General features: G+C 42.2%; 1 protein-coding gene across 9 annotated transcripts in view; it reads right to left on the bottom strand.

Moving 5' to 3' along the window:
* The window catches only part of NAXD (NAD(P)HX dehydratase), a 49,872-nt gene extending 24,782 nt beyond the window's left edge, over positions 1–25,090 (bottom strand). The window contains exons 1-7 of one of the 9 annotated variants that reach the window (XM_062619387.1): positions 24,843–25,090; positions 22,613–23,479; positions 20,977–21,348; positions 17,514–17,664; positions 16,178–16,223; positions 14,419–14,507; positions 735–843 (exon numbers count right to left, since the gene is read on the bottom strand). In XM_062619387.1, coding sequence (XP_062475371.1) covers positions 735–843; positions 14,419–14,507; positions 16,178–16,223; positions 17,514–17,664; positions 20,977–21,348; positions 22,613–23,479; positions 24,843–24,909 — 1,701 coding nt within the window. In that variant the 5' untranslated portion in view covers positions 24,910–25,090. The other 8 variants (XM_062619414.1, XM_062619397.1, XM_062619393.1 and 5 more) reach the window with 8 other exon arrangements.
* Between the last annotated feature and the right edge of the window lie 314 nt (positions 25,091–25,404).

Below are 25,404 nucleotides of genomic sequence, written 5' to 3'. Positions count from 1 at the left end.
AATTTCCCTGTGTAACTATCAATATGTCTGTAAATTATATTAATTTCACTTGTTAGTACCACTGATTCAGTACTAACTTCTCAGGAAAAAAGTTGAAATTGTACAAACTAAGGTTGACATTAGACTGAAAGATATACTTTGAACATACAAAGAGGTGTTGACAGTAATATAATGTGGAAGGTGGTGTAAGTACATATTATTTAGAGTACAGAACTATCTAAGCTTCTGTTTTCAGCTCTCCGCTAAGGTTTGACAGAAAATAGGACTACCTCTTTACGCAGGGTAGAAATCTGCAACATTTTATAATTGAGAGTATTACTGCTTATTGCAAGAGGGCACAGCCCCTGTTCTTTGGTGCCTGATAAAGTTTTTGAATATGGTTCCAAGAAAACATAAAGTCAGATTCATATTTATGCTCTCACAATACAAGTGCTTTGCACTTAAGAAAACACGGAGCTCTTTATCTAGATATGCCAACATCTATTTCTTAATTAGCAACTTTCACTATCAAAAGCAAATCAAAACAACCATATGGGTGCCTAAAATTCAGAGTGATGCTTACAGTTTCATAAAGAAGCCTGTGACTAACAGCTGTAATTTTAAGTCAACAACATTTTATTAAATTTCTTATTTAGTAACCCTATCAAAACCATTTGTGTAATCATGTAAAAGAGATGAAATTGGTTAATAAAATGCAACATAAAGATACAGAATAAAACCAATATGCACATTACCTTAGCATTCTCAAGTAGAACTTCATCTCTACCTAAGCCAGGTCCTATGACAACTGAGTGCAGTCGTGGTAACCACTTTTCCACTTCATGGACAGCATTGGGACTATCACTAAATGGAATTGGGGAAAAAAAGACAAATTTTAAAAGGCTTCATTTTAGTATTTGCAGAATCTGAGTTGAAGATGCAAGATAGAAAGAGGTATTTCCTATCTTCAGTGTTAGGCAATTTTATCCTCCAAACTACCAAAAATCTGTGACCTGGGAAATTTGGAATGGTTGTCCAAATAGCTAAAATGAAACATTTCTCTTGATTCATTCCTTAGGGTGTACTACATAAAAATGAAGAGGTAATGACAAGTATCCACCATGGTTGTTACAAAATAAAAAGCAAAGCATGAAACCACCAATTCTTACAGTCTGTCACAATTCCCTGTTTAATGCTTCTTTCCAGAGATTATACCTTGGAGAGAAATCCACCATCTCACAAGTATATACTGCAGCTTGTTGGAAATTATGCAATTATTTATCACCCTGCATAGCAAAATGATAAATCTACACTTTTTTTGTTATTTGCTTCATAATCATTTGTTCCAACTGAATTACAGCCAAACTGTCCCCTTTCCCCAAAGGGCAACAGAAGAATCAAGCTATTCAGGAAAGGTATTATCTGCTTGTAATGCTCAAGATTTCTGTAGCATCCAGGTTTTGTCTACATTGGAAAAATGATGAGAAAATCCACTGCCAAATCTTGCAGCTACAATACAGCATTCAGCTGCTGACCAGAGCTGTTTATTTTGTTCTCATCCGTTTTGTTGTGCAAATAGGTCAGAATACTTTGAAAGCACTGCCCAACGATGTCAGTTAATCCTTATGGACAGTAAGAGGGAAAATTTAGACTTCCTCCCTCCCTCCCTCTGACATAAGTGATGACAATAAATGAACATTTTAATGGGAGCACTGGGGAATGAAGCTCCCTATTGGCTAAGCAAGGAGATAGTATTTGACAGCATTTCTCAGACCATTTTGAGCTTGCAATACTTCAACAAAGCTCTATTATTACAGATGAAAGCCCTTGCATGTTTTTCATAACCAACAGCTGTACTGATAGGACACACCACTTGGGAACAAGTGTTTAGCTGGCGTCTGGCAGAATCAGCAAATTCCACAACGATTTCTGCAAGTGGCAGGCAGGAGCCTAGAGCCTTTGCAGCTGCACAGAGAGAGGTGGCTCACTCCAGGCTGCAGGGATGCAGTGCCTCGCGCCTGGCAGCGACCCAGCACCCCTCCATTGACAATGGCTGCTTCAGAAATCCCCGGCTGCAGCAGCGCCGGCTCCCAAAAGGCACCCAGTGCTGACACCACAGAACAGCTCTGTCACATTAAGGCTTTCGGGTGGAAGTGATGACTCCCTGCAAGGGCAAGGGATACAATGATCCATGTGAAGACATCAATCCACGAGAGGACATCAGTGTCCCTGAAGCAGTTCCCTGCTTAGCAAGCTGAAGCTGAATTTCCATTTGAACAACATAGCTCCCTCCCTTCTCTAACTCATAAGGAAACCATATTAGCTTGAGAATTGCCAAACAGCTCACTACGACTATTTGTTGTCCCTGCATAACCACCTCTTGGTTTATGATTTAGATATAGGCTGGAAAGAAAAATTATTCAAAAAATATTTAAAGTACTATTTAAAATAAAAGCCAGTTTGTTTATACACGGCAGGTTGAACATGTGAAAAACTGTCTGTGAACCAAGCTGTAATAAAAGGTCACCATTTCTGAACGCAGACTACTTTTTTTATTTACATGCTGAAACTGATTTTCTCTCTAGAAGAGCAATATGTCTCTAAAATATATATTTCTTAAATATATCATATATATGTAAGTATCATATAGCTGTAGGAATAGTGTTATATACATAAAGATGTTTGAACAAATTGGATTCAAAATACCTTCGGATGGTGGAAGCCAAATACAGTAAATAAATGTACCATTAACCATAACCTAAGAACAGAGCCATAGATAGCATGATAACTGCTCTGCTCTTGAAGAAATATCTCAGTAAATAATCTCAAGGTAGAAAGCTTGCCAATTTATTTATTTATCTTCAGGACTGAAATAAGATAATTTTGTTTCCAATCCAGTTGATAACGTGCATTCTTCAAAACAAAGCCATCTCTTGGGAAATGAACAGTCCAACATTAAGCCACTCCTGCTCACTTTGCCTCTGGTAATAATAAAACCCTACTGTAGTGCTTTTCATCTTCAAAGCATTTTACAAACATTACGTTCACATAACTCCTTTGCAACTTCACATCACGAAGCAACACAAGGCATATGAAGGGCCAAGAGATTTAAAACAGTGATAATGACTATTACATTGCAAAATCAGCTATAAAAACATGCTGTAAAGTAACTGATGGATTTTGATTTTTCATGAAGAAAGCAGAACAAATACTGCCTCAGAGAAGCATCATGCCAAACTTCACTTTAAGATACTGGATGTTCACAGCTGCTGTGACTATCCACCTAAAGACATCTTACAAATAACTTGTACCTACAGCTTCTCTGAGAGTGGAAAGGCTATTGTGTCATCTTGCAGTTTATTTCCACACACAGACATCAAAGTAGTAGCATTGTAAAGCTCATGGGATACAAATGATCAACACACAACATCCTTCAGAAGGAGCATCACCTTGAATATTCCTGACCATGGGACTTTGGCACAGAGATGGAAACTCTTAGGTCTTAACAGCTACAGTCTATACACATCACTTAAGCATGCCCAGGAGAGTTCTCTGACACTGATCTCAGCTGGCCTGTTTCATTTCTACACTTTCAGGCTTCAGAGCAGGTAACACTCAAACTGCCTACCTGGACCACATTAGTTCCCCACCAGTAGAAGTTTTTGGGAGATGATGCCAAGGACTGTTTGGATAGTACGCACAGAACACAAGACATGTCCTCAGCTGTTCATTGTGTGCTATACTCACACAAGTAATGTTAACTTTCTTGTCTGATTCCTAACCTGATTTCAAACCTTTCCATTTAGTTATCACCTGCACCATACAAGTGCAATTAGCACTGCATTTTTTAAAAAAACAAGGGTCTAGAGAGGTATGAGGTACGAAGAAGATGTCCCCTTGATCAAGAGAGATGGAATCTTCAGGCTTTGACAGAAAGGGATCAAGTAAGAATCAATTTTGCCTTTACAGGTGAAGAGCCATACCATATGTGACTTGGCTTTTCTCCAAAACCAGAAATCACAAAAGCAATACTCCTACTCTAAAGCACAAAGCTAATATTAATATAAAGAGGAATCAGAAAAGAAAACAGCATTTGAATTTCTGAAAAGAGGGTAAAAACCTTTGAGAGAGACTCTGATGAACTAAAAATGAGGGATATCCCAAAATAAAGCAAGCGGTTTTGGAAGGTGATGGGGCAAGAGACTGGGAAACAGTCTAGTTCTCCCATCATTTGAAAATACAAACTGCACCACGAACATATGTAACAGGAATAATTTGGGAAGCTGAATCCAAGAAGTAACACCAGTAAACATGGAGAGTGAAAGACAGCACCATTATGCAGATGTGTGCACTTAACGACCACAGCTGCAGATTTGCAGGGAATGCACAGATCTTCAAACAGGTACTCAACTTCCAGCTAACCACTATGTGTTACATGACACATTATCAGATGTCATTCTGATGAAAATCTAGATTATGACAGCTCACTGTTGCTCAGTCTAGCAACCAACCAGCATCCCTCCAAACCCCAAAAGCTTCCTCAAAGTCTCAGCTGGAAATCAACTGATAAAGCTCTGACTGCATACAGGAAAGAAGAACTACCACAGGATAAACATCTAAACAACTGCAAGACAACGTAATTACTACTATGGAAAACCAAAGGAGTGTCTCATACCTGTGAAGTTCAGTAGATAAGGAAGAGTCTTAGGCTAATGACAATAATCATTCAATCAACTTTACGTCCATTAACCAAAGCAGATCTAAACAAACAAGCAAGCATACAGGCAGTCTCACAGCAGGGCATACTGTGAAAAAGGACCCCACTGATGTTTTACCTGATCAGCTTCCCTTGGCTATGAGTGAGAGGTAGGAGAAAGGGATAAAGCTTCACCCAGCAGAGGCTAAGAAGACTGTGAGCTCCTGGGAAGACAGACACAGCAGCTTTATCATTCGCCTTCCCTGAAGCCCCTGTGCAAGCAGCACCAAGGTATGGTGTTCAGTATTTTGCATGTTTCTCTTTTTGCTCTTTTCTCTGCCTCCACACTGTATTGAGAAAAGTGCTTTCCATGACAAAATCGAGAAAGATTCTTCAAATTAAACAGCACTAGATCGCTGAAATGGTAACAATTTTTCTTTGTTTAATTATTGCCAAATTAAAAGCAATATGCCATGAAAAAAATCCTCATCTTGATACATCAATTATTTTTGCATACAGGATCAGCACTGGCTTGGTTATAGTGCTTACAGCAGTGCTTCACTACTTCATAGTCTCATTGTTGCCTCTTAATGCACAACCTCACAGTCTTTCATAATACCTTTCAGTTTTCAAAAAGCTAATATAGAAAATTAAAACTTTAAGTCAAACTTCTTAATCTTCAGGAATCTTCTGTTTTTCACTATCATTTGATAAAAATCAAGATAAAACACAGTTCTCTAGATCTTCATCTTGGTGAAAATTGATGTAAGAACCTTTCCAAAACCAACAAAAAGCCCCCCAAAAATATGGTGGCTACTGCCCTAATATCATCCAGGGTTTCTAAACATCTTCCAGAGCAGTTTGTAACAGATATTATTAGTGCCATCTGCCTGAAAGTCTGCTTTAGGCTGGTCACTGTCCAGAGTGGGAAGACAGCTGTCATCTAGGGCCTGAAATGCCACTCCCCTCCCCAACCCTCCAAAACAAGATGACTTGCGCTTGATTCAGCTTTGATCATGGCTTTCACCTATGATCAAAAACCACCACGGCAACAACTTTAAATTATTACAGAAAGTGTTAAACACAGCAGCTTTCCTCATAAGGATGAATGACAGTTACTGTCATTGCCTTCCAGAGGAGGGAAGGGAACAAGGGTGATACGGTGCAGCCTTGTCAAATTTTACATGGAAAAAAATATGAAGTGAAGTCAGCATGGATGTAACTGGGAGCTACAGGAATAATAGATAAGAACGAATGACAGGACAGACAGCAGGCAGCAGGACCACAGCTCTTCACGTGTTTTAGGCAGCGCTGGAACCACCTTAGTAATCAGAGACATGTCCTGGACATCACAAAATGCCGATCAGTGGGATGTCCTGCTAAAGAAGGACACAGGATGCAACTAAAACTGCCATTACCTGATCAACTACATGGATTCTTGCTGGACAGTGAACTCAAATTCTGCTCGTTTTCTTTGCGCATTTGGCGTGACTGAGGCAACTCCAAGTACATTAAAATGTATCGTTGCAAGTGCGTTACGTAAATTCAGACAAAGCCACCGTAAGTGGGCAGTTTCAAAAGCCAACCTAGAGTGTTGCCTTCAAAGACAGAAAAAAAGCCTCTGATCTGAGGATGAAAGAGTTTTGGTTTTGTTTGTCCAACCACTGCAGGTAATTATATTAATGTGAATCAAATGTTAGACCTGATGACATTTAGATCCTGTCATGCTATACAGTACATCAAAAGAAAGAAAGGACATAATATTCAGCTCTAGAATTTAAGTGGTTATCTCAGAAAGCTAATTATTAACTACTGTGGTAAACCCTGAGTAAAGTTGTTATTGGAAACTGGGTAAATAAGATAGGGAGAGAGATTATTCTGGAAAGGTTAGGTCAAAGGAATGAAAAGGCAAAACCAAACAACGCAAAACACGTTTGAGCATAAAATTAAACTAATTCTATATTCCAAGAGCAGCTATATTTGCCAATGTTTAAATCATCATTCTTGCAAATTAACTCCGAATTTCCAGACGCCCAAAGGCTTGAGGAAACTCCTTCTACCCCCATGTACAGATCTGGAAATAACTTACTCTTGAGAAGCTCATTGATCCCATTTACCAACTCATGAGTGTCTCACTGAGCATCCCAGTCAGGTAGAGCAAATCTCAGGGACAGCCCAGAGGCATGAAGTTGGCTGAATGCAATCAGAGATCAAAAAAAAAATGTATTTAATAAATTCAATACATTAAAATGCTCCCAAAAAAGTTTACAAGATACAACAGTCATCTTCATCTATCAGGCTGTTGGAAGATCTTTCAACAGTGTGTCATCTGTCAATGCTGGGTAGAGAATACTTATTTTTCTGCTACAATCTGATTAAATGACAGGCAAGAAAATGAAAGAAAAATTAAAACCTTAATGAGAAAGGGACTGAATAGTTTCGAATCAAGTGTCCCTTTTTAGCCATTGAATAAGTTAATTTAGACACCAGAAGTGAACCTGGTAGGCTTCATCTGAATATTATCAACACAACAACACCGTAATAAGAACAGCAACCCATGATCCAGAAGAAGCACAGCTGTCACAAGTTAATAGCAGGAGACTGCTCTTGATATGCAGACACCACAGTCTTTACTTGCTCCATATTCTGCCTTCAAGGAAGCAAGTGTGAGAATGACCCACTAAGGTATGCATTTAAAAAATGTGCTGTATTTACCATGTCATATTTTTACATAATAATAATGATGATGAAACCCAAAATATTTTCCACAGCTGCTATTTGGACAGCAAACTCTCAATTAGGTATCAGATCTTCTGTTTCACTAGGAATTGGGTTCTCAAAATATTATATGCATCAGAGCCAACACAAAAATGAACTCAAATGCATTATACAAATGGTGTCACCTCTCCTATGCAGAGTAGAGCCTCTCACATCCTGTGAGGAAGAGCCCCAAAGGAGAAGATACTGCTTGACTATTTTCTGAGATTTCTCACACAGACATGACAACAGCACTCAAGGTTCACCTTATCTAGCCTTGTAAAAATACCACAGGTATGGGCACAACCATTTTTACACCCTGCATTTAGATATAACCAAATATTTAAAGCAGTTGTACTACGTTTTTACCTCAATCACATTACCAATGCATGTTGTGACCCCCCCCCCCCCCCGAGCATAATGATAACCGAATGTCTTGACCTCATATTTTCCAAGTTCATTGTCCTGCATTTAGCTGTACTCAGTAGCTGGTGCAGTGCTGTCATTTCGGCTTTAATCTGAGAACAATGCTGATAACACACTGATGTTTTAGTTGTTGCTCAGTATGTTTACTCTGATCAAGGACTTTTAGTCTCATGCTCTGCCAGTGAGAAGGGGCACAAGAAGCCAGGAGGGAGCAGAGACAGGACACCTGACCCAAGCTAGCCAAAGGGGTATTTCATACCACAGCATGTCATGCCCAGTGTAGAAACCAGTGGGAGTTACCTGGAAGGCCCAGATCACTGCTTGGGTCAGGCTGGGTATCAGTCAGCAGGTGGGGAGCAAATTGTATTGTACATCACTTGTGTCTATTGGGACTTTTTTCCTTCCTTTTTTAGTTTTATTATTCTCTCCCCTTGTTATTTCCCTTATCACAGAATCATAGAATAGTTAGGGTTGGAAAGGACCTTAAGATCATCTAGTTCCAGCCCCCTGCCATGGGCAGGGACACCTCCCGCTTAAACCATGTCACCCAAGGCTCTGTCCAGTCTGGCCTTGAACACTGCCAGGGATGGAGCATTCAAAAATTCCCTGGACAACCCATTCCAGTGCCTCACCACCCTCACAGTAAAGAACTTCTTCCTTATATCCAATCTAAACTTCCCCTGTTTAAGTTTTAACCCGTTATCCCTTGTCCTATCACTACAGTCCCTAATGAAGAGTCCATCTCCAGCATCCCTATAGCCCCCCTTATCATTAGTAGTAGTAGTTTTGTATTACACTTTACTTATTTGACTGTTCTTATGGGATTTACATTCTTGTGATTCTCCTTCCCATCCCGCCAGGAGCAGGGGAAGAAGAAGGCAGGGAACAAGCGAGCGGCTGTGTGGTTCCAAGTTACTGGCTGGGCTTAAACCACTACATTTGCGCAAGTGGTCTTGTCCTATTAATACTTCTTGTAAACTGACTTGGTAGGTAGTATCTGTCAAATAGTCTTCCAAACAGACTGCAGTCAACCAAAACTTGCGACTTTAAAAGTAACAGGATGAAGTTCAGATGACAATGTAATTACCCTCAAAAGGAAACACTTAAAATGTCCCTATAAAAAACAATGCACTTTTTTTTTTCTTAAATGTTAAAATCAAAGCAAAGTGACAAGTTTTTATCACATCAGTAATCCCTCTCTGTTTTACATTCAACTCTTAAGGCACAGATGATAGTTCAATCAATACCCAGAAGGCTAAAGCACTTCAAATCAGCTGTGGACACATGAGAAGAGCAAAACAAAATAAGCATCAGTCTAAATAATCTGCTTTGCAAAGCCGAAGAAAAAAAAAAAAAAGACCCTAAACCCTTCAAATAACAAAAAATAATGCAAAAAGCAAATCCCAGGCATACCTGCCTCTGCCTTCACTCCAACTCAAGAATGATTAAACACCAAAGAAATCTAATCCTGGTGTCTAATCACAGCAGTATGGCAATGCTCAGAAGGATGAATTTGGCCAGGATCTAACTGTAGTAAAACTCTCCTACACACATATACATCTCTTTCAACATATCAGAAAGCAGCAAGAACAGCAGCACTCCCTGCAGTGATGCTAAAAATCTTTCAATACTTACTGCATTTTGAGGAGGTCGCAAAACCTCTGTTAGTATCACCTGGGATAAGGCACTCTGCAACAACAGGGAGGAAGAAAGGGACTATTGCAGGGAGCAAATACACCTCTGGTCCACTATTCATTCTTCAGCAAAGAAGAAGCAGCTTTTTGCCAAGAAAGCTAGACACTGGCAATACATCTATATGGCACTGCACCACAGGATTAGGAACAGTTTAAGTATACTTCTCTGAGTCACCATATACAAACTGACCTTCAGCTCTCCTTAAGTACTGAGGGGAAAAAACCAAAACAAGACAAACCCAAACCCCAAGAACTCCCTCATGTGATCCCTAGCTAGGCTGCTGTCTAAATGAGGTTTGGGAGAGAGATCACAAAATTCATGCCTGCATCTTCTCTGCAGGTGTAATAGGAATCCAGAAGCCAAGTAACTTGGGAGGCATCTTTTTGATAATCTGTGCTTTCTCCTTAACTTTCCCTAGTGACAAGAATTCTTGTGCTTCTTCCAGCAGTTGAGTCAAAGGAGAGGTTAATCACATGTTACACAGAAGAGGTGTTTAATCGCTATCCTTAGCTAACACAGCTAAAAGGTATGAGCTTCCTCCCACAAAGAAATACTAGCTTTGAATCTCCTCTCCACATAATGAATTAGGAAAAGCCAAAAATCTTAAGATTGTTCCTGGGCTTTCTTTTTAATAAGAGAGTTGGCACTGGTTGAAAGTGTACACGTAACTTATCAGGAGCTCATTGTCCATGATTCATTTTCATAATATTTTTCAAATAATCAAAACATAGACAAAATTATGTTCCAGCAACCCTGATCTAAGCTAAGCTTCTGCATTACTGGTAACTGGCCTCAATACACAGGCCAGCCTTGTGCAAGTTTCCTACTCAGTTATTTTTATTTCAAACTGAAAAGAACAGTATTTTAAAAATCCAACCCAAACCTCAAACTCTGCAATTAACTGTAAGACTTTCAGTAATTCTGGCAATTTTTCCTAGTCCATACAGACCCATAGATACAACCAGCTGGGAGGAAGGCATTAATTCTAAATCCATACCTAGTTCAAGGGTGGCTTTTTTTGGAGATAATGGAAAAATAACGCGACTTCCCCAGAATCATAACTTAATGACCTAACATCTCTCATTCTACTTCTCTGATAAAACTGGAGACCAAGGAATATATCAACCGTTGACTTTACAAATTCTCTGACAACCAGGTTACAACTGAACTGCTCAGTAGTACCTCAGTCTCCCCTGCCCTATAGAGGAAGAAAAACTGTAAGATTATCAAAAAGTCCTGGGAAGAGGAGAATCTAACACAATAGATTTATACTCTCTTCTTTTAAAATATAACTAGCTAGGTTCGTATAGGTCATTTTAACTCCGATCATTCACCTATCAAGACAGAATAAACTAACCCAACAAAATATTCAAGCATCCTATTCAACCTCACCTGAGCCAGGGAATTAACACGGGTAGTATGAAAAAGCCCCTGAAAACTGTTCTCCAAAAAGTTCTCAACACTAATGTAAGAAAGTATATACATGTCTTACAGCAGAAATCCACACAGAAACTACAATGAAACTTTATAAAATGCAAAAGCTAAGTTTTATCTTGCATTTGTGTAGTTTACAGTAGGAGCATGTTAACTGAGAAAACAGAGAAATGTAGCACAAACCAGGGGTAGTGATGAGAAAAGCAAGACCTCTGTGACCAGACTTGGTATACTCCACTATTCAGAAGACCCAACTTCTGCAATACACACTATTCGCTTCTCTACAGGAAAGCAAAACCAGTCAGCACAAATACTCAACTGGTTAGCTCAGGTTTTAATTAATGCTTTCATTAATACCAAGTGATCATGGAAGGAGTCATAATGCATTTGGCAGAATCCCTGAGAAGAAAAAGGAAAAGCTACTATTTCTAATATTGACTGTTCATGGCCCCTAGACACACAACTATCATTATTCAGCTCAGGTGGTGAGGATGCAGAGACAGTTGTTGAAGGTTTTTCTTTCCAGATCCCAGGCTGCTCCCTTACCTTCACTCTCAGGAACACGGAATGAAGTCACACGAAAAAACACAGAGAAAGCTACGTTATGGGTGTCCCAGGCACAGGCTGTTATACCAAGAGAAATCCCAGGATGGTCTGCGGCTGGAGCCATGTGGAATTGCCCTGGCAATGCTGCAAGATGGATGCTCATTTTCATAACCCTTCTTCTGCAATCCTGCTCAATTCTTCCCACATAACGTTCCTCTCATCCTTTAAGTGACAGGCATTCGCCAAGGACCTGAAACGCAACAGTGCAACTTCAAGCTCTCACATACCTTAGCTACTCCTGCCATCAAAGATCTGTGACAGCAGCTCTAATGAGCCAGAAGAGCCCTCACGTTCAGGGGGCAGCAGCAGAAAAAAAGCATGCTCTTTCCTTGAGGTGATCCCCTGTGAGCTGAAGGCAGCAGGGAAAGGTAGTAGCAGTCAAGTCACAGAGGAGATGATAAAATGTCAGACTCCTGGCAGTACAAAATGGCAGCTGAACCCTTGGCGAAATGCCAAGCTGCTCAGTGAGTTCAGGAGTACACGGGACCATAATTTTCATTAGCATAGTAAGAAAGCAGTACAACAGCTACCTAGTTACTCTGGAGGGTCATGGAGAAATCATAACAAAGCAAAGTTTTAAGGAGAGACACAAAAGAAAACAATGACGTAGCTGCTTGGAGGGTTTTACCCAGAGGTTCTTCCATGCATGAAGTGCGGCCCGGGAGAAAGTACAAAGACTGTTTAAGAGATCAGGCTCTGAATCAAGCGCAGCCAGCCGTGCCTGCAGAACTCAAACAGCTCCACAACGTAGAAAAGATCGTCTGAAAAGTGTGACACTGAAAACAAAGGACCTTACAAAAAACGGGCTGTTTGTGTAAATGTAAATAAAACCTGGACTCAGTAGAGTCACTCAAGATTTTTTGCCTTCTAACCAGAAAAGACTGTTTTCTCTTTCCCGCAGATTAAGAAGAGACAAAAACATAAGAAAATTTAACAAACAAATCTGAACATCCTGATATATGCATTTTTTCATTCTGAATGTCGTAAGAACAATATTTATAGATCCACAGCTTCATGCAATTAGCCAGCTGTCTGCGTTAAATTAATCAGTTGTAATAAGAGTATTAAATATTGAATTTCAGACTCACAGCAATACGGATATGAAAACTTCTAAATTCACTGTACTTTGTGCATCTAGAAAAATTTGCAGACAGAGTTGAAATTTAAAATCAGAAGTTCTCATTGCAAGAGAAAAACCAGAGCTTTCATTGAGATATGAATTCCAGAGAAGACATTGCGAATCTGCACATGTAAGAAAATACCCTTATTTAGTAGGTACAATCCCATACAGAAACTTTACACACTGTCACCTCCCTTTTTCTCTATGCTGCTTCTGTTTCTCCTATTAACCTTTACCATTACCACTGACATCGAGAACCCTATGTATACAAGACAGGTTTCTCCCAGGGCAAGGTCAACTCCTTCCCATACAAGGCAACCATATGCTGCATCTCAAGTGTCACCCACCAAGACAACCTTAGTTAGAAGCTAATACTGCCATTAAGATTCTCCATCTCATTTGTTATCATATAATACAAGACAGAACACCAACTGAAAACATGCCTTTTGGATTTTAGAGACTAATACAGTCAGGACTGGTGAGAACCCAACCCTTGCATTTCCTCTTGCTTTCAAACATTTTTCCCTGTCTAAAATCCACAGTTACAGGTTTCCATCTTTGAAAAAGATCAACCAAACCAACAAACAACAAATCTCAACCATAAGCCCCCCCCCGCCCCTCCTCCTCCCCCCAAAAAAACAGCTACCAAACAACGCTAACAAAACCACAATCCTTGGTATATGTCTGTTTAACCAACTTTTTAAGCACCTCTACACCAACAGGAATGAAACCCACCTTTAGAATGTAATAAACTTATGGCTTCCAACCGCAAGCATCACCATAAGGGAGATCATATTTTTCTTCTCAAGCACCAAAATATTTCTACTGTCATAAAACCGTCCTGACAGCAATATCTAACAAACACCATTTGAAACTGTGCTTTTTCTAGCTTAATCACAACTTTGCTATGTACACTGACAGACTGACATGCACTGGTGCAAGTTCAGCTCAGGGACATATACCTAAGGGACACATCTTAACTCTCATTTGCAGTGCTCATTGTAAACCATCGTAACACCTGACTGAAGCAATTTATCCTGCAGAAGTTCACCAGTCAGTAACATATTTCAGAACAGAAATTCAGTGAAGCACACGCTGACATTTGCTTATTAAACTTTTCATCTTCTGGTTAACAAGTCTCTTAGTTAATATCGTTTGAGAACGTCCATTTACTCCTAGGAATGGGTGTGTATCTAATGCAACATACTTATGAATTAAAATGAGAACCAGCATCTCTCTTGCCCAGTAATTCTGCATAAAAAACTATACACACAAGAGTGAGAGGAAAAGATATGCTACTGTTAAATACTATAAGGACTGAAGAAGCAAGAGAGCATGCTCTATCTGCTTTTCAAATGCAGGTTCTAAAATGCTGACTTGTAGTGATTCCTACTTCTGGATTTTGCTACCATTCACAGTTAAATGCATTACAATCACAGAATACACACAAGAAGGTAATGGAAAGCAAGATCTTTGCTTTTTAAAAAAATCGTATTTTGGTAGTAATGAAAAGAACTCACAACTGATTGTTCTACATTAAATATCTGTTTGTAATGAAAGGACAAACCCAGGAGGCTTTGTAATCTCTATCTCATCCACACTGTAACTCAGAAAAAGAAAGAACACAAACTTGTCAACTGTCAGACAGAAATGTTCAAACTAGTAATCCTAACTTGCTCATTTAAACAAAAGAGAATTCACTTACAGAACTGGATGAACTATCAGCTCTGGACTATATGATTTGATTACTGTTGCTGCATCTTTGGTACAAAACACATGGGATAAATCAGCACCCTAAAAAAGAAAATTTGCAAACAGAATTATCAAATTAACAGTAACTTTATCATTCCAAAGTTTACTCAGTGAGCAACTCACCTGAATTGTTACTTCTCTAGAGTTAAAGGAAACTTCTTTTTTATTTTGGCTTGGACTACCATGCAATGTTTTAGAGATTTTTTTTTTTTATTTAACTTCCAATATATTTTTTTTGTTTCTCACCAACAGGATGACTGAAAACACAGACCTCAAACCTTTACTCACTTGAGAAATGTTTCTCATTTGCAGATGAGCAAAGACTAATATGTCACACGTACACTGAGAGGAAAGGCAAAATAACACAGCTGACCAAGAGACAAGCTACATTAGAGATGAAAAATAATACTGTAATGTACTTGCAAAATATAGCTATGGCAATCTATGAGTACATTTCCAGTTCTACCATTTTTACTCAACAGGCCAAATCCATACAAGACAAAGGCTGGCACACTTTCAACAACACTCTGTAAGTTAAATAAATATTAAAGCTGAGGAGTTTAGCCTAAATCTTCTATTATCAACTCAAATAATCAGACATACACATAAAAATTGTGTAAGCAGTGACCAGAAAGCCTGATCTTGTATCTGTCTTGCATACTGAAATTTCCCAAGGTTAAGAAAGTGTCTCCTCTACTTTACTACTACACACTTAACATTTTAAGCTGCTAAGCAATGCAGATATTTGATCCTATGACTCTTTATATGCAGATGTAATAATCTGAGAACAAGTGACTTCAATAGGGGGCATCCTAATATGGTACTGTATTTGCACACAGTGAACAGTGGCCTTTTATCTTCTATAAGATCATTAACTAATATAATTTCAATTTTAAATCCTTGAGGGACAGCATCCTGGGGGAGAGGGGAGAGGTGGAGTGAGAAATACTTGGATTGGTTACCTACTTATTAAAACAGATCTTCAAGAAGAAAAACACACACAGTGAACTGCAAGTTATGACACACTATAGAGTACTGAAAAGCGTATCTATTATGTGAGCATGATTTGTTTACATTTGAATAATCACCACTGTATTTAGGTAGCCTACAGTAAATGTATTTTTATTCAGTAAATATGCCATTAAAGAAGTTCACACTTCTATGGAAAAAAAAAAAAAAGGAAATACTGAGCATTATAATGTAAATAAAGTGTGCTACTAAAAATTACATGAAATTCAACCAACAATCTTTAGACTTACAATAAGAATTTTACTATCCTAAAGTTGTAAGTTTTGAAAGAAAGTTACTTCATTCACCACAGAAAAAATTCCAGATAAAAATTCTGAGTAACTTACTGCAGCACTGAAAACTTAATTTCAAACATTAATCTGAAGTTATTTTATTGATCAATTTTGGAGAAAATAGTTCATCAAGTTTTGAAATTTCTTATCCAGGTCTCTGATAAAATAGCTCTCCCTTTGAAATTCTGAATTTTTTGACATATATCTAACTCCACCTCATACAGAAAAAACATTTGCAGAAAACATAGCAAATAACCTATTTAGAAAGTATTTCTGCAAATCCAGGAGTAAGGGTTTTCTTTGTTAAATAGAAGACCTTTAAAAACTCAAATTTCATATGCAACACAGAGCAAATGCTTTTAAAAAGATGGCACTTAGCTTATATAAATGATGGTACAGAAGAACACGTACCACTTTAAGAGCTGTAATTGCAGCAAAATACGGTGCTCCAGTGTATCTAGAATGAAATACAATTTAGGTTAGGAAACACAATAAGGACATTAAATAATCTACCCTGCCATAATGAAGTCCCAAATCCAAGAGCAAGCTTATAAGAAAAGCTTTCTCTTTTGTTTGCTGTAAAAGACAGATAAAAATCTTCCTATACTGAAGCCAATCTCAAACCTTGCTCTGATTTGGAAAGTGCAGGATTTCACCATAGCCACCGGATGCTTTCAGAGAAATATTTCAAAGATCACGCCATAAAAAAGCAAACTTTTCTCAGACAGCCAGCTAAAAAGCTCAGAGACAAACAAAACAAGAGTGGAGCACTGTTTGCAAGCCAAATCTGGGATCTGTGACCCAGATCAATCCCATCTGGTTTTAGATGCTTAACTAAAGTGCCTAAACTGTGATTCCAGTTGCCCTAAATCCTCTTTATGAAGACTGAAGAGAGAGATACAGACAGAATCACCCTCCATAGGTGCTTATTTCTGCCAAGAGGTAAGAATCTAAGTGCATTAGACCAACAGGAAAACTATCTCCTGGCTGAACAACCCAGCTGTAAGACAGCACCTGTGTGCTCTTCACAGAATGTTTATTAATGGCAGATGTCCAACAACAGATCTCTCTCACAGGAGAAAGATGCCATCTCTATTTCAAAACGGGAAAATGAAAAAACAGGAAGGTGTAATAGCTCATTCAAAGTACTGTGCAGATTACTGAAAGTGGCCAAGAAAAGAACAGAGCTTAGTTTATTTCTAGGTCAGTACAGCATTTAACTGATTCATGCTGTATCTCTCTTTCCCCTGTAACATGCTATTTCTATCACTCCAGAACATAAAGCAAAGTAATGACAGAACCTAGGAACTACCACAATTTATCAAAGGGCACAGTAAGAAAATTTTCTATTCCTGATTTAAGAGACCCAGTTCCCAAGATACCAAAATACATTTAACAACAACAAAAAAAAGATGTGCCACTGTCTTACTCTATTCTACAACTTCATGATGCAGTGGGAAAACACACTGAAAACAGAGATAGTATGGTGGACAAGAAAGACGGTGAAGGTAGACACAGACACAAATAGCATTCTAATCTTCAATCACATTCACTATCAGAATTTTGCAACACAACTGCAGGGAAACGTGTTCTTTCATAAGTATGCATGGTCATGATGACTGATTAATAAAGATCCCTAGAAAATACTCATGTTTTAAACGGAAGGCGAGTTTGAATGGCTTTTAAAAGTACCTAAGACATCCTCAAACTCTCTCAGAAACAAAAAACAAATTTCTGTTTAACTTACTCTTGACATCCTCCAACAATGCCTATACGTCCATCTTGACCTTTATGCCTTTTCCCCGTTAGCGGAGGGATAACATTGCGCACCAGTTGAAAAATATTCTCCATATCCTTTAGAGAGTGTGTCCTGTGCAGTGAAAAAGATCTCTCTATAACTGAAAAGAAGAAAATAAGTGTTACTACTATCAGCATTTCTTTAAAGCACTCACACACACTAATAAAACCACTCAAGGACTTACTTCTAAAAAGCAAATGCTTCATCACTTAAAGGCCTTTAAACAGTGAGTAGCTAGAGAAGGTGAACATTTTAAAAATTAATTTTGGGTCTGATGCACAAAATATTCCCGCTGACTGCTCACAGTCCTAATTTAAGGCTCAGGTACAGAAAGAAACAACAGCCAAGAATAGTTACACGAACATTTTGTAACTAGAAATATATTCTTAGTTCAGCCTGAAATCACTTCCATAATTAAGCTCAACTGAAATAGGTACACTTACGAAGGACTAAACACACCCAGACATAGAGCAAGCATAAACCTATTATAACCACATTTTAAACATACACCCTACCTTATTTTTTGCTTCCCCTTAAAAGACTTCCACCTCTCAGCAGAATCAGGGCTTATCTCACTGCTTTTTGTTTTGGCAGGTGGTTACAAAGCATAATAAAGTCTTTCCGCAAAACTATGATCCAATGCGCTAAATGCAAACATTACAAATATCACACTAAGAGACATTTTAGCTATCATACAACTGCAGATCTCTGATGCAAAGCCACACATCAAGCTACACATTAAAACAACTGCACACTCAGAAGCCTATATACTCCAATTACTGCTTCAAAAGACTACAGAAATCTAGAAGGAAAAGCTGTTTCAACAATTATGGCTAAAGAGAATTAAACCATTTACCTAACACAAGACAAATCTGAAGTTCAATACTTCTAATAATGGGTTAACTATAAATCGCAGTAAATACACTAAAAGAGTAAGTTCTTATATTTCAACAAAGCTCTTCACTAACTGTACAATTCTCTTCAGAACAGTAGTTTATTTGAACATTAGTTTCCTAGACCGTAGCTGTGCTTCCTTTTTTACAGATCTCCTAAAAAGCTTTCAAGGAACTGCTACATAGTAACACATAATCATGTAAAAAAATAACTCCCACTATACTCCTTATTTTCAGCTGTATAAAACTTAATAATCTCACCCTGCAACTCCAACGTCAGAGAGGGGGACACAGAGAATGGACAGATGGACCTGTTCCTGAAGTTTTGGATGTAATAATGGGTAAAAAAAGTAGTAAACAAGACACCTTCACACGTGTGAGCTACCAGCACAAAGCATCTTTTTGTCCATCTTGCGCAGAATCTGAATCTAAACCTAAATCAGACTAATCTTCAGAAATAAAATGCTTTAGTGCTCAATAATGACAACTACTCCTGGTTGATCTTTTGCTTTTCAAATCCTTCTATAACACAGGCATCCCACTCTCACTGAGACTAAAAAAGAAAAAAAAAAAACAGGGGGGATGGGGATGACCCAACCAAAAACCAAGAAAAGGAAAGGAAAAAAAACCCAGACTGTTTTGGATTATGGCCAAAATAGCACTGCAGCGACCCAGAGGAGAACAAAATGCTCATCTCCTCTGGAAACAAGGCAGATTATTTTCCTTAAATCACACTTCGTACACTCACTGGTTTTCAACCACACAAGAAATAGACTTATCCTACAGCTTGTAACCCTTAAAGCACAACGTTGTTAAGGTCGCCTGTTCTTTTTCGTTGCTTTTTTATATGCAAATATAAAGTGATTGCATAATAAATGGAAAGAAAACAGAGAATTATGGAAAAAGCAATTCTTCATAGAGCCCCACTCTTACCTACAAAAACTCTAAGGTATATGTAGCTATAAAGAACTGAAATCTTAATTCCTTAAAAGATCTGCTGCCTGAAGCATTATTTTCATATTTCATTTTAAATGCTTTGTTACACCTTGACCAATTAAAAGATTAGAATCCCAAGTTAATCTTGCTACAGCTAAAAATAGATAATGCATTTTTGCACAGTGTAATACGACTGTACACCTATATGACGAAATCCAGCAAGAAAAAAAACACTTTCAGAAGTAATAATAACACCCTGTAGGCACCATCGCCCCAGTCTATAACCTCAAATGACTTCCTAAAGGATTTTCTAAAGCACTTCAGGTCTCCTTTTAATGTGAAAACATTTAAAACACAGAACACACACGTACGCCAGAATTTATCTATGAAAGTCTCCTGCCATCAAGGAATGCTACAGACCAACTACTAGTCAAGAAACACAACCAAGTCAGCCAGCCTAAACCCTCAACAGGGCTAACCATCCAGTCCTCCATGCATTTTACAGGGAAAGACAGTATGTAATGTAGAATGGAAAAGGCTCAAAGATCCTCTCAGGAATCAGTCACCCTTCAGGATATGGCATGCTGGATTATTACTCAGCACTGAGGCTGAGTGTTACGTTTTTTCTTTTCAAACCATGCTTTTTAATTCCAAGCAGTGTGAAATTCAGAATTAAAACAGAACAAGATTCCTTTAGTTTCCATATGGCAGGCTACAACCACCAAGCCCCAAGCTGACTGGTTTCACTGAGAGTGTATCCCTATCCTCCTCCTCCCATGCTGTCTACTTCTACGTATAAAGAAACTACAACAAAGATAAATGACAAGGAGCCACAGATCCTGAGAAGTCCATTAATAAACGCTAGTATCAGATTATCAGCTTCTGGCCCACGCACGAAGTACAGAAGGAGAAGTCTGTGCATAAATACCAATTCCAGAGTCACTGCTTCACCTTTTTCTTTAAAACAAATTCAGATGCCCAAGAATTTATAAATGAACTGGTGTAGAAGAAAAATACACACCAGGACTTCCATCTTATATTACACCTACTACAGTAATATAATGTTCAATTAGAAGATATGATTCAGAATTGATTTAATGAAATTTATTTTAAAGATGGATTTTAACATTTACTTCAGTGTAGGCAAAACTCCGCTCTTCCCAACACTAAAAACACACATTCACAGCCTTAATTCCATATACTGGGTTAGACCTGATAACTTCAACAGCAGCAGAATTTCCGCTACCAGGTACCTAATGTTTCTAAAGTTTTCAGCAAGTACGTGCTACTGGCCTTTTATAAAGAAAACTTCCCTTCACTTTTCAGAGCCATGAATGTGGAAAGAAGTTCACGATGTTTACAGGGTTCAAAAGGTGTGATTTCATTCATTTTGTTATAACTATATTAAATAATCGCTACAATGGTACGAATGATGTTTTGTTTTCCATCACACAGACACGTTCACCACAATATTAAATAATTCCGATTAGCTTTTATTTTCAACAGCCACTTACTTACTACCAGGGCTTTCACACAGAAGTTTAAAAAAACCTAGCTTTTATTTATGCTATAGAAGGAAGTACCTATCGGTGGAGAAAGTGCTGCTGTCATAGCATTATAATTAAAGTTATCCCCATACGAACGATGGTTCGCTCTCTGAGGTGGACTTGCTGGTATAGATTGTGACCTTTGTGATACCGTAGAAGAAATTCCTGCCAACATCTGTCCCAACATCTGTAACATCTGGAGCTCTCGTGCATGCTCTGCCTCCCGACGCTTGTCCTCTATTTTGAGCCTCTGCTCTTCATATCTGTAAAATTTCTCTTCCGTATCCACGCTCTGCTGAAGGAATTTTTCCATCATTTTATCCAACGTTAAGTTTGCATGGCGCTTTTTGGATCTTTTGGGCTGATTGCGAGGTGGGGTAATAGTTGGAGCATTGATTTCTTTAAAGCCTAAAGCAAGAAGAAAAACAATTATTTTTCTGCAGAAAAATTACTTCCTAGAAGGAAAAGGCAAAACAAAAATCTCCCTACAAGATGTGCACCTAACACACGACAACGTTGTTATACTTTTTCCATGTGAGTTATAATTATCTCAGATATTTTCATTCTGGAGTACCAAAGCGAAACCACAAGCTTCTGCAAAAGGCAACACGAAAATACAGAGAGGCATCTTTTAATTGTTGTAGTACTAAACTTCAACAATAGGAGTCTTTCTCATCTTCGAAAAAGGTTTAAGTGAAGGCTATTAAATAGTATAGCCTCATTTGTGTATTGCAGGTAATTACATTAATCTAAACTGAGTTTCAGTCTGTTGGCATTCTGGATTTGCATTTCAAAAGAACGTTAGTGTAAAGAACTGTTTGATGGGGTTTATGTGTAAAAAGAAGGTTGGTTAAACGTCAACCAATTGGCTGATTTCTCAGTGATGTCAACTCCTGAAGACAGGTTCATGTTTGTACTAAAACCCTGGCATTAATCTAGATTTAAAACAAACAAGCAACACTGCCTCCCCCCACCTCCACAACACAAATGCGGAGCTGAGGGTAAAGAGGGAGCAACGGAAGGACAGGCTTTATCAAAGGGCTGTTTCTGTCCACAAACCCACTGAAGTTAGAAGCAGTGTTTCTGAAACAACTCGAGCAATTAATTACATAAAGGTTCTCCCCTCGCTTTCTGGCCCATCTGCAACAACAAGCAGATTTTTCAGGTATTATCATCATCACGGTTTTAATACCGACTAACAAAACTGCACATAGTCTGCAGGGAACGGGAAAAATCTTCCAGCATGAAAGGACGCCTATTTTCTCATACAGCGCTACCTGACACTTTGTCTTGATAATGTCTGCGCTAGTTTTCCTTTGGTTTCCCACTGATAAACACCAATAAAAACTCACTACTGTCGCTGTCCCCCGGCATCTCCCCGTACCCGGTTTGCAGCACTTCCCTCCCCCTGCAGCATCCCGCTTTCCTGGAAAGGCGGCGTTTGCTTGGCGGGGGAAAGAGGGAGCTGTCGGGAACGAGCAAGGTGCAAGGTGAAGGGGCACCGGCAGATTTCGGAGGACGAGGCGAGAGGGAGAAGAGGAAGGCACAAGCTACTAGAATCACGCTAGCTAGAGAGGCGCCGGCAGTTGGGCTACGAGACCCCAGGGCGGGAGAACCACGGTGCCCCCCGGGTGAGAGAACACCCGGCGGCGGGAGCCTACCGGCTACTCACCGTCGCCCGGTGGCACGGGGATGGCGAAGGAGGGACACTCCACCTTGATGGGGTGATCGGCGTAGGAAGAGCACTCCCCGGAGTCCTCGGTGAAGTTGTCGCGGGGGGACTCCAGCTCGCCGTCCTCTTCGAGGTCGGCGTCCACCTCGCGGCTGTTGTGCGGCGTGCCCGGGGTAGGTGGCCCGGCGAGCGGCCCCGCCGGCTGGGCGCTGTCGGGCGGCGGGGCCAGCGACTCGGGGGCGCCGTCGGGGCCCCCCCGACAGCTGAGGATCCGGTCCATCTCGTCGTAGTACTTGCATATCTTGCGGGCGTGCCCGTTCTTCTTCAGCCCGTCCCGGGCCTGGTAGTACTGGCGCTTAAGGCCCTTGATGCGGATGCGGCACTGCTCGGGGGTGCGCTCGAAGCCCAGCTCGGCCAGGCGGCAGGCCACGTCCCGGTACACATGGCTGTTCCGAAAGTTGCCGTCCAGGGCCGACTGCACGTCCGCCTCGCCCCAGATCTCCAGCAGCGCCCGCGTCTCCAGGTCCGACCACAGGAAGCCCCGCGTGTTCGTAATCATCCTTGGCCGGCCGGGGTCACTGCAATGGCCGCGCACCGGGGAAAGGGAAGAAGGGAGGGAGCGAGCGAGGGAGGGAGGGGGAGAGCGAGGGAGGGACGGAGGGGGGCGGAGGAGGGCAGCGGGGAGGAAGAAGCGGGGTTTAATGCCCGCACTCGGCGCTCCCAGGAGGCGCCTACGACAGCCCTGGACGCGGTGCGGCGGGACGCGGCGGGCACCCGAGCCCCGGGCCCCGCATCCCGGGCCGCCGCTAGCAGCCAGGACGCGCGGAAACAAAAAACTTTCTAGGCGCCGCTTTGAGCTGCGGGCACCTGCAAAAAAAAAAAAAAAAGGGGGGGGGGGCGGTGTTTTAAAATGAAAACCAACCGAACAAAAAGCCCCCAACCAACCACCTTTCCCACCCCCTCGGCTCGCCCTGCTCTGAAAACGATGGTAAATAAAAAATAAAAACCGGGCTGCCGCCACAGAACCGCGGCCCCCTCCCCTGGGGCAGGACGCACCGCCACCTCGCTCAGGCAGTCATCCGTGCGCGACCGCCCCCCCGCCCCGGGCTCCTCGGGGAGCGGCAGGACGACGGCGCTGGCTGGACTTGGAGGCCTTTCTCATCACAGCGCACCTCCCTCTCTCCCTCTCTCTCTCTCTCTTTCTCCTCCTCCTCCCTCCCACCCTCCCCCGCCGCAGTGGAGCGCGATCCCTGCACATACACACGCACACAAGGCGATGCAGCTCGGCTCACGGCGACCGAGATTCCGTGGCTCTGCTCGGCGCTCTGCCTCACCCAGTGCACTGCCATGCCGCGCCAGCACCGGGTTCCCATACCCGCTCCCTAGGGCTGCCGCGTCACTCGGTCCCGTGGCAGACAGGCAGCGGGCGGGCAGGCACGCTCCCGCCCGCCTGGGCGTGCACACGGCGCGGCTCTGCTCGGCCCTGGGGTCGCCACAAAAGCCCGCGCTGCGGCTAGAAAGATACCGCCTCCCGGAGGCCACCGCCGGATCAGGTGCTGGCGGTCAGGTCGGGTCTGTGTGCGTTTTCCACTGCACCCTCCGGCCAGCCCTTCGCCAGGCAGGTGAACGGCAGGCCCGTCACTGCGGCCTGGGGTGGACTTCATTGTGGCGGGCGGCCCTGGGGCCCCACTGCCGCCCGCGTGCTGCTCCGGCCTCTGCCCTTTCCCTTCGGTTTTGCTCCGAAAACCGCTCCCCGGCGGGAACTGCGGCGCCAAGCCCACCGCCCCGTCACGGCGGACAGCCACCGCCTCCTTCACACCCCTGCCCAGACCCTGAGGGGGACAGCCCAGCCGAGGGATCCCCCTCGACCGACAGCCTTGCCTTCTCTGGGAGGCAAGCCCGACCGCACGCTCCCACACCGCCTTTGGAGGGCAGCCCTCAGCAGCGAGCTAGCCTGTCTCCGCTCGGCGCCCACCAGCCCGGCCCGCCCCCTTCTCCCCTCAGAGGCGGGGCCCGCCCCCTTCTCCCCTCAGGGGCGGGCCCCACCCCCTGCACCAGAGCCCCTGTGCAGGGATGTTTATACCTTCGTCACTCCGCAGCCAGAGTGCCGCTGCTAAGGCCGCAGCCAAGGCGCCCGCGGTGACAGCGGCCTGTCCCCACATCCTCCCGGGGGAACAGGCGGAGGCTGCACTCGGGCCGGGCCCTGCGCCGCTCTGCGCGCTCTTCTTACCTAGCCACAGCGCGGAGCTCCCGGTGCCCCCCACCAAGCGCGCAGGCAAGCGGCGCATACAACTCATCGGCGCGGCTTCCGGCTCCGCGTCGAGTCGGCCCGGGCAGGGCAGGGCAGGCCTCCGCGGGAGCGCACGCCCGGCACCGCTCCGCGCCTCCCCGCGGCGCGCTTTACCCCCCACCCCCCTTCGGCAGCCAATGGCGGCGCGGGGCCTGCGCGGGCGGTCCGCGCCGAGGTAGCGGCCGCCCGCGGAGCCGGGGGCGCCGCGATGGCCGCCTCGGGCAGCGGATGGGCTCCGCGCCCTGGGGTCACCCGTGCCGCTGGGCCTCGGGGCGGCGCGGGCCGGCGGCGGTGTGGCAGTGCCCGGCCCTCCCAGCTCTTTGGGGCCGTCTTCCCAGCCTTTTCAACAGGCAGCGAATAAAACCTCGTAGGAATTACCATTTATTGCTCCCTGCTTTTAAACGCGCATTGCGCCCCTCACCGTGCTGTCCGTTTCTGAGAAATCCGCGAGCGGAATTCATTTTTAAGCTGCTATTTCTGGCTCAGATACATCATTTTAAAG

Source organism: Pezoporus occidentalis, unplaced genomic scaffold (genome assembly GCF_034315485.1).
Source record: "Pezoporus occidentalis ecotype Australia unplaced genomic scaffold, CSIRO_AGI_Poc_V1 ctg105, whole genome shotgun sequence".
NCBI classification, from domain to species: domain Eukaryota; kingdom Metazoa; phylum Chordata; class Aves; order Psittaciformes; family Psittacidae; genus Pezoporus; species Pezoporus occidentalis.
Note: the sequence above shows the minus strand (reverse complement) of the source record. Positions and strands in the feature narration are given on the sequence as shown.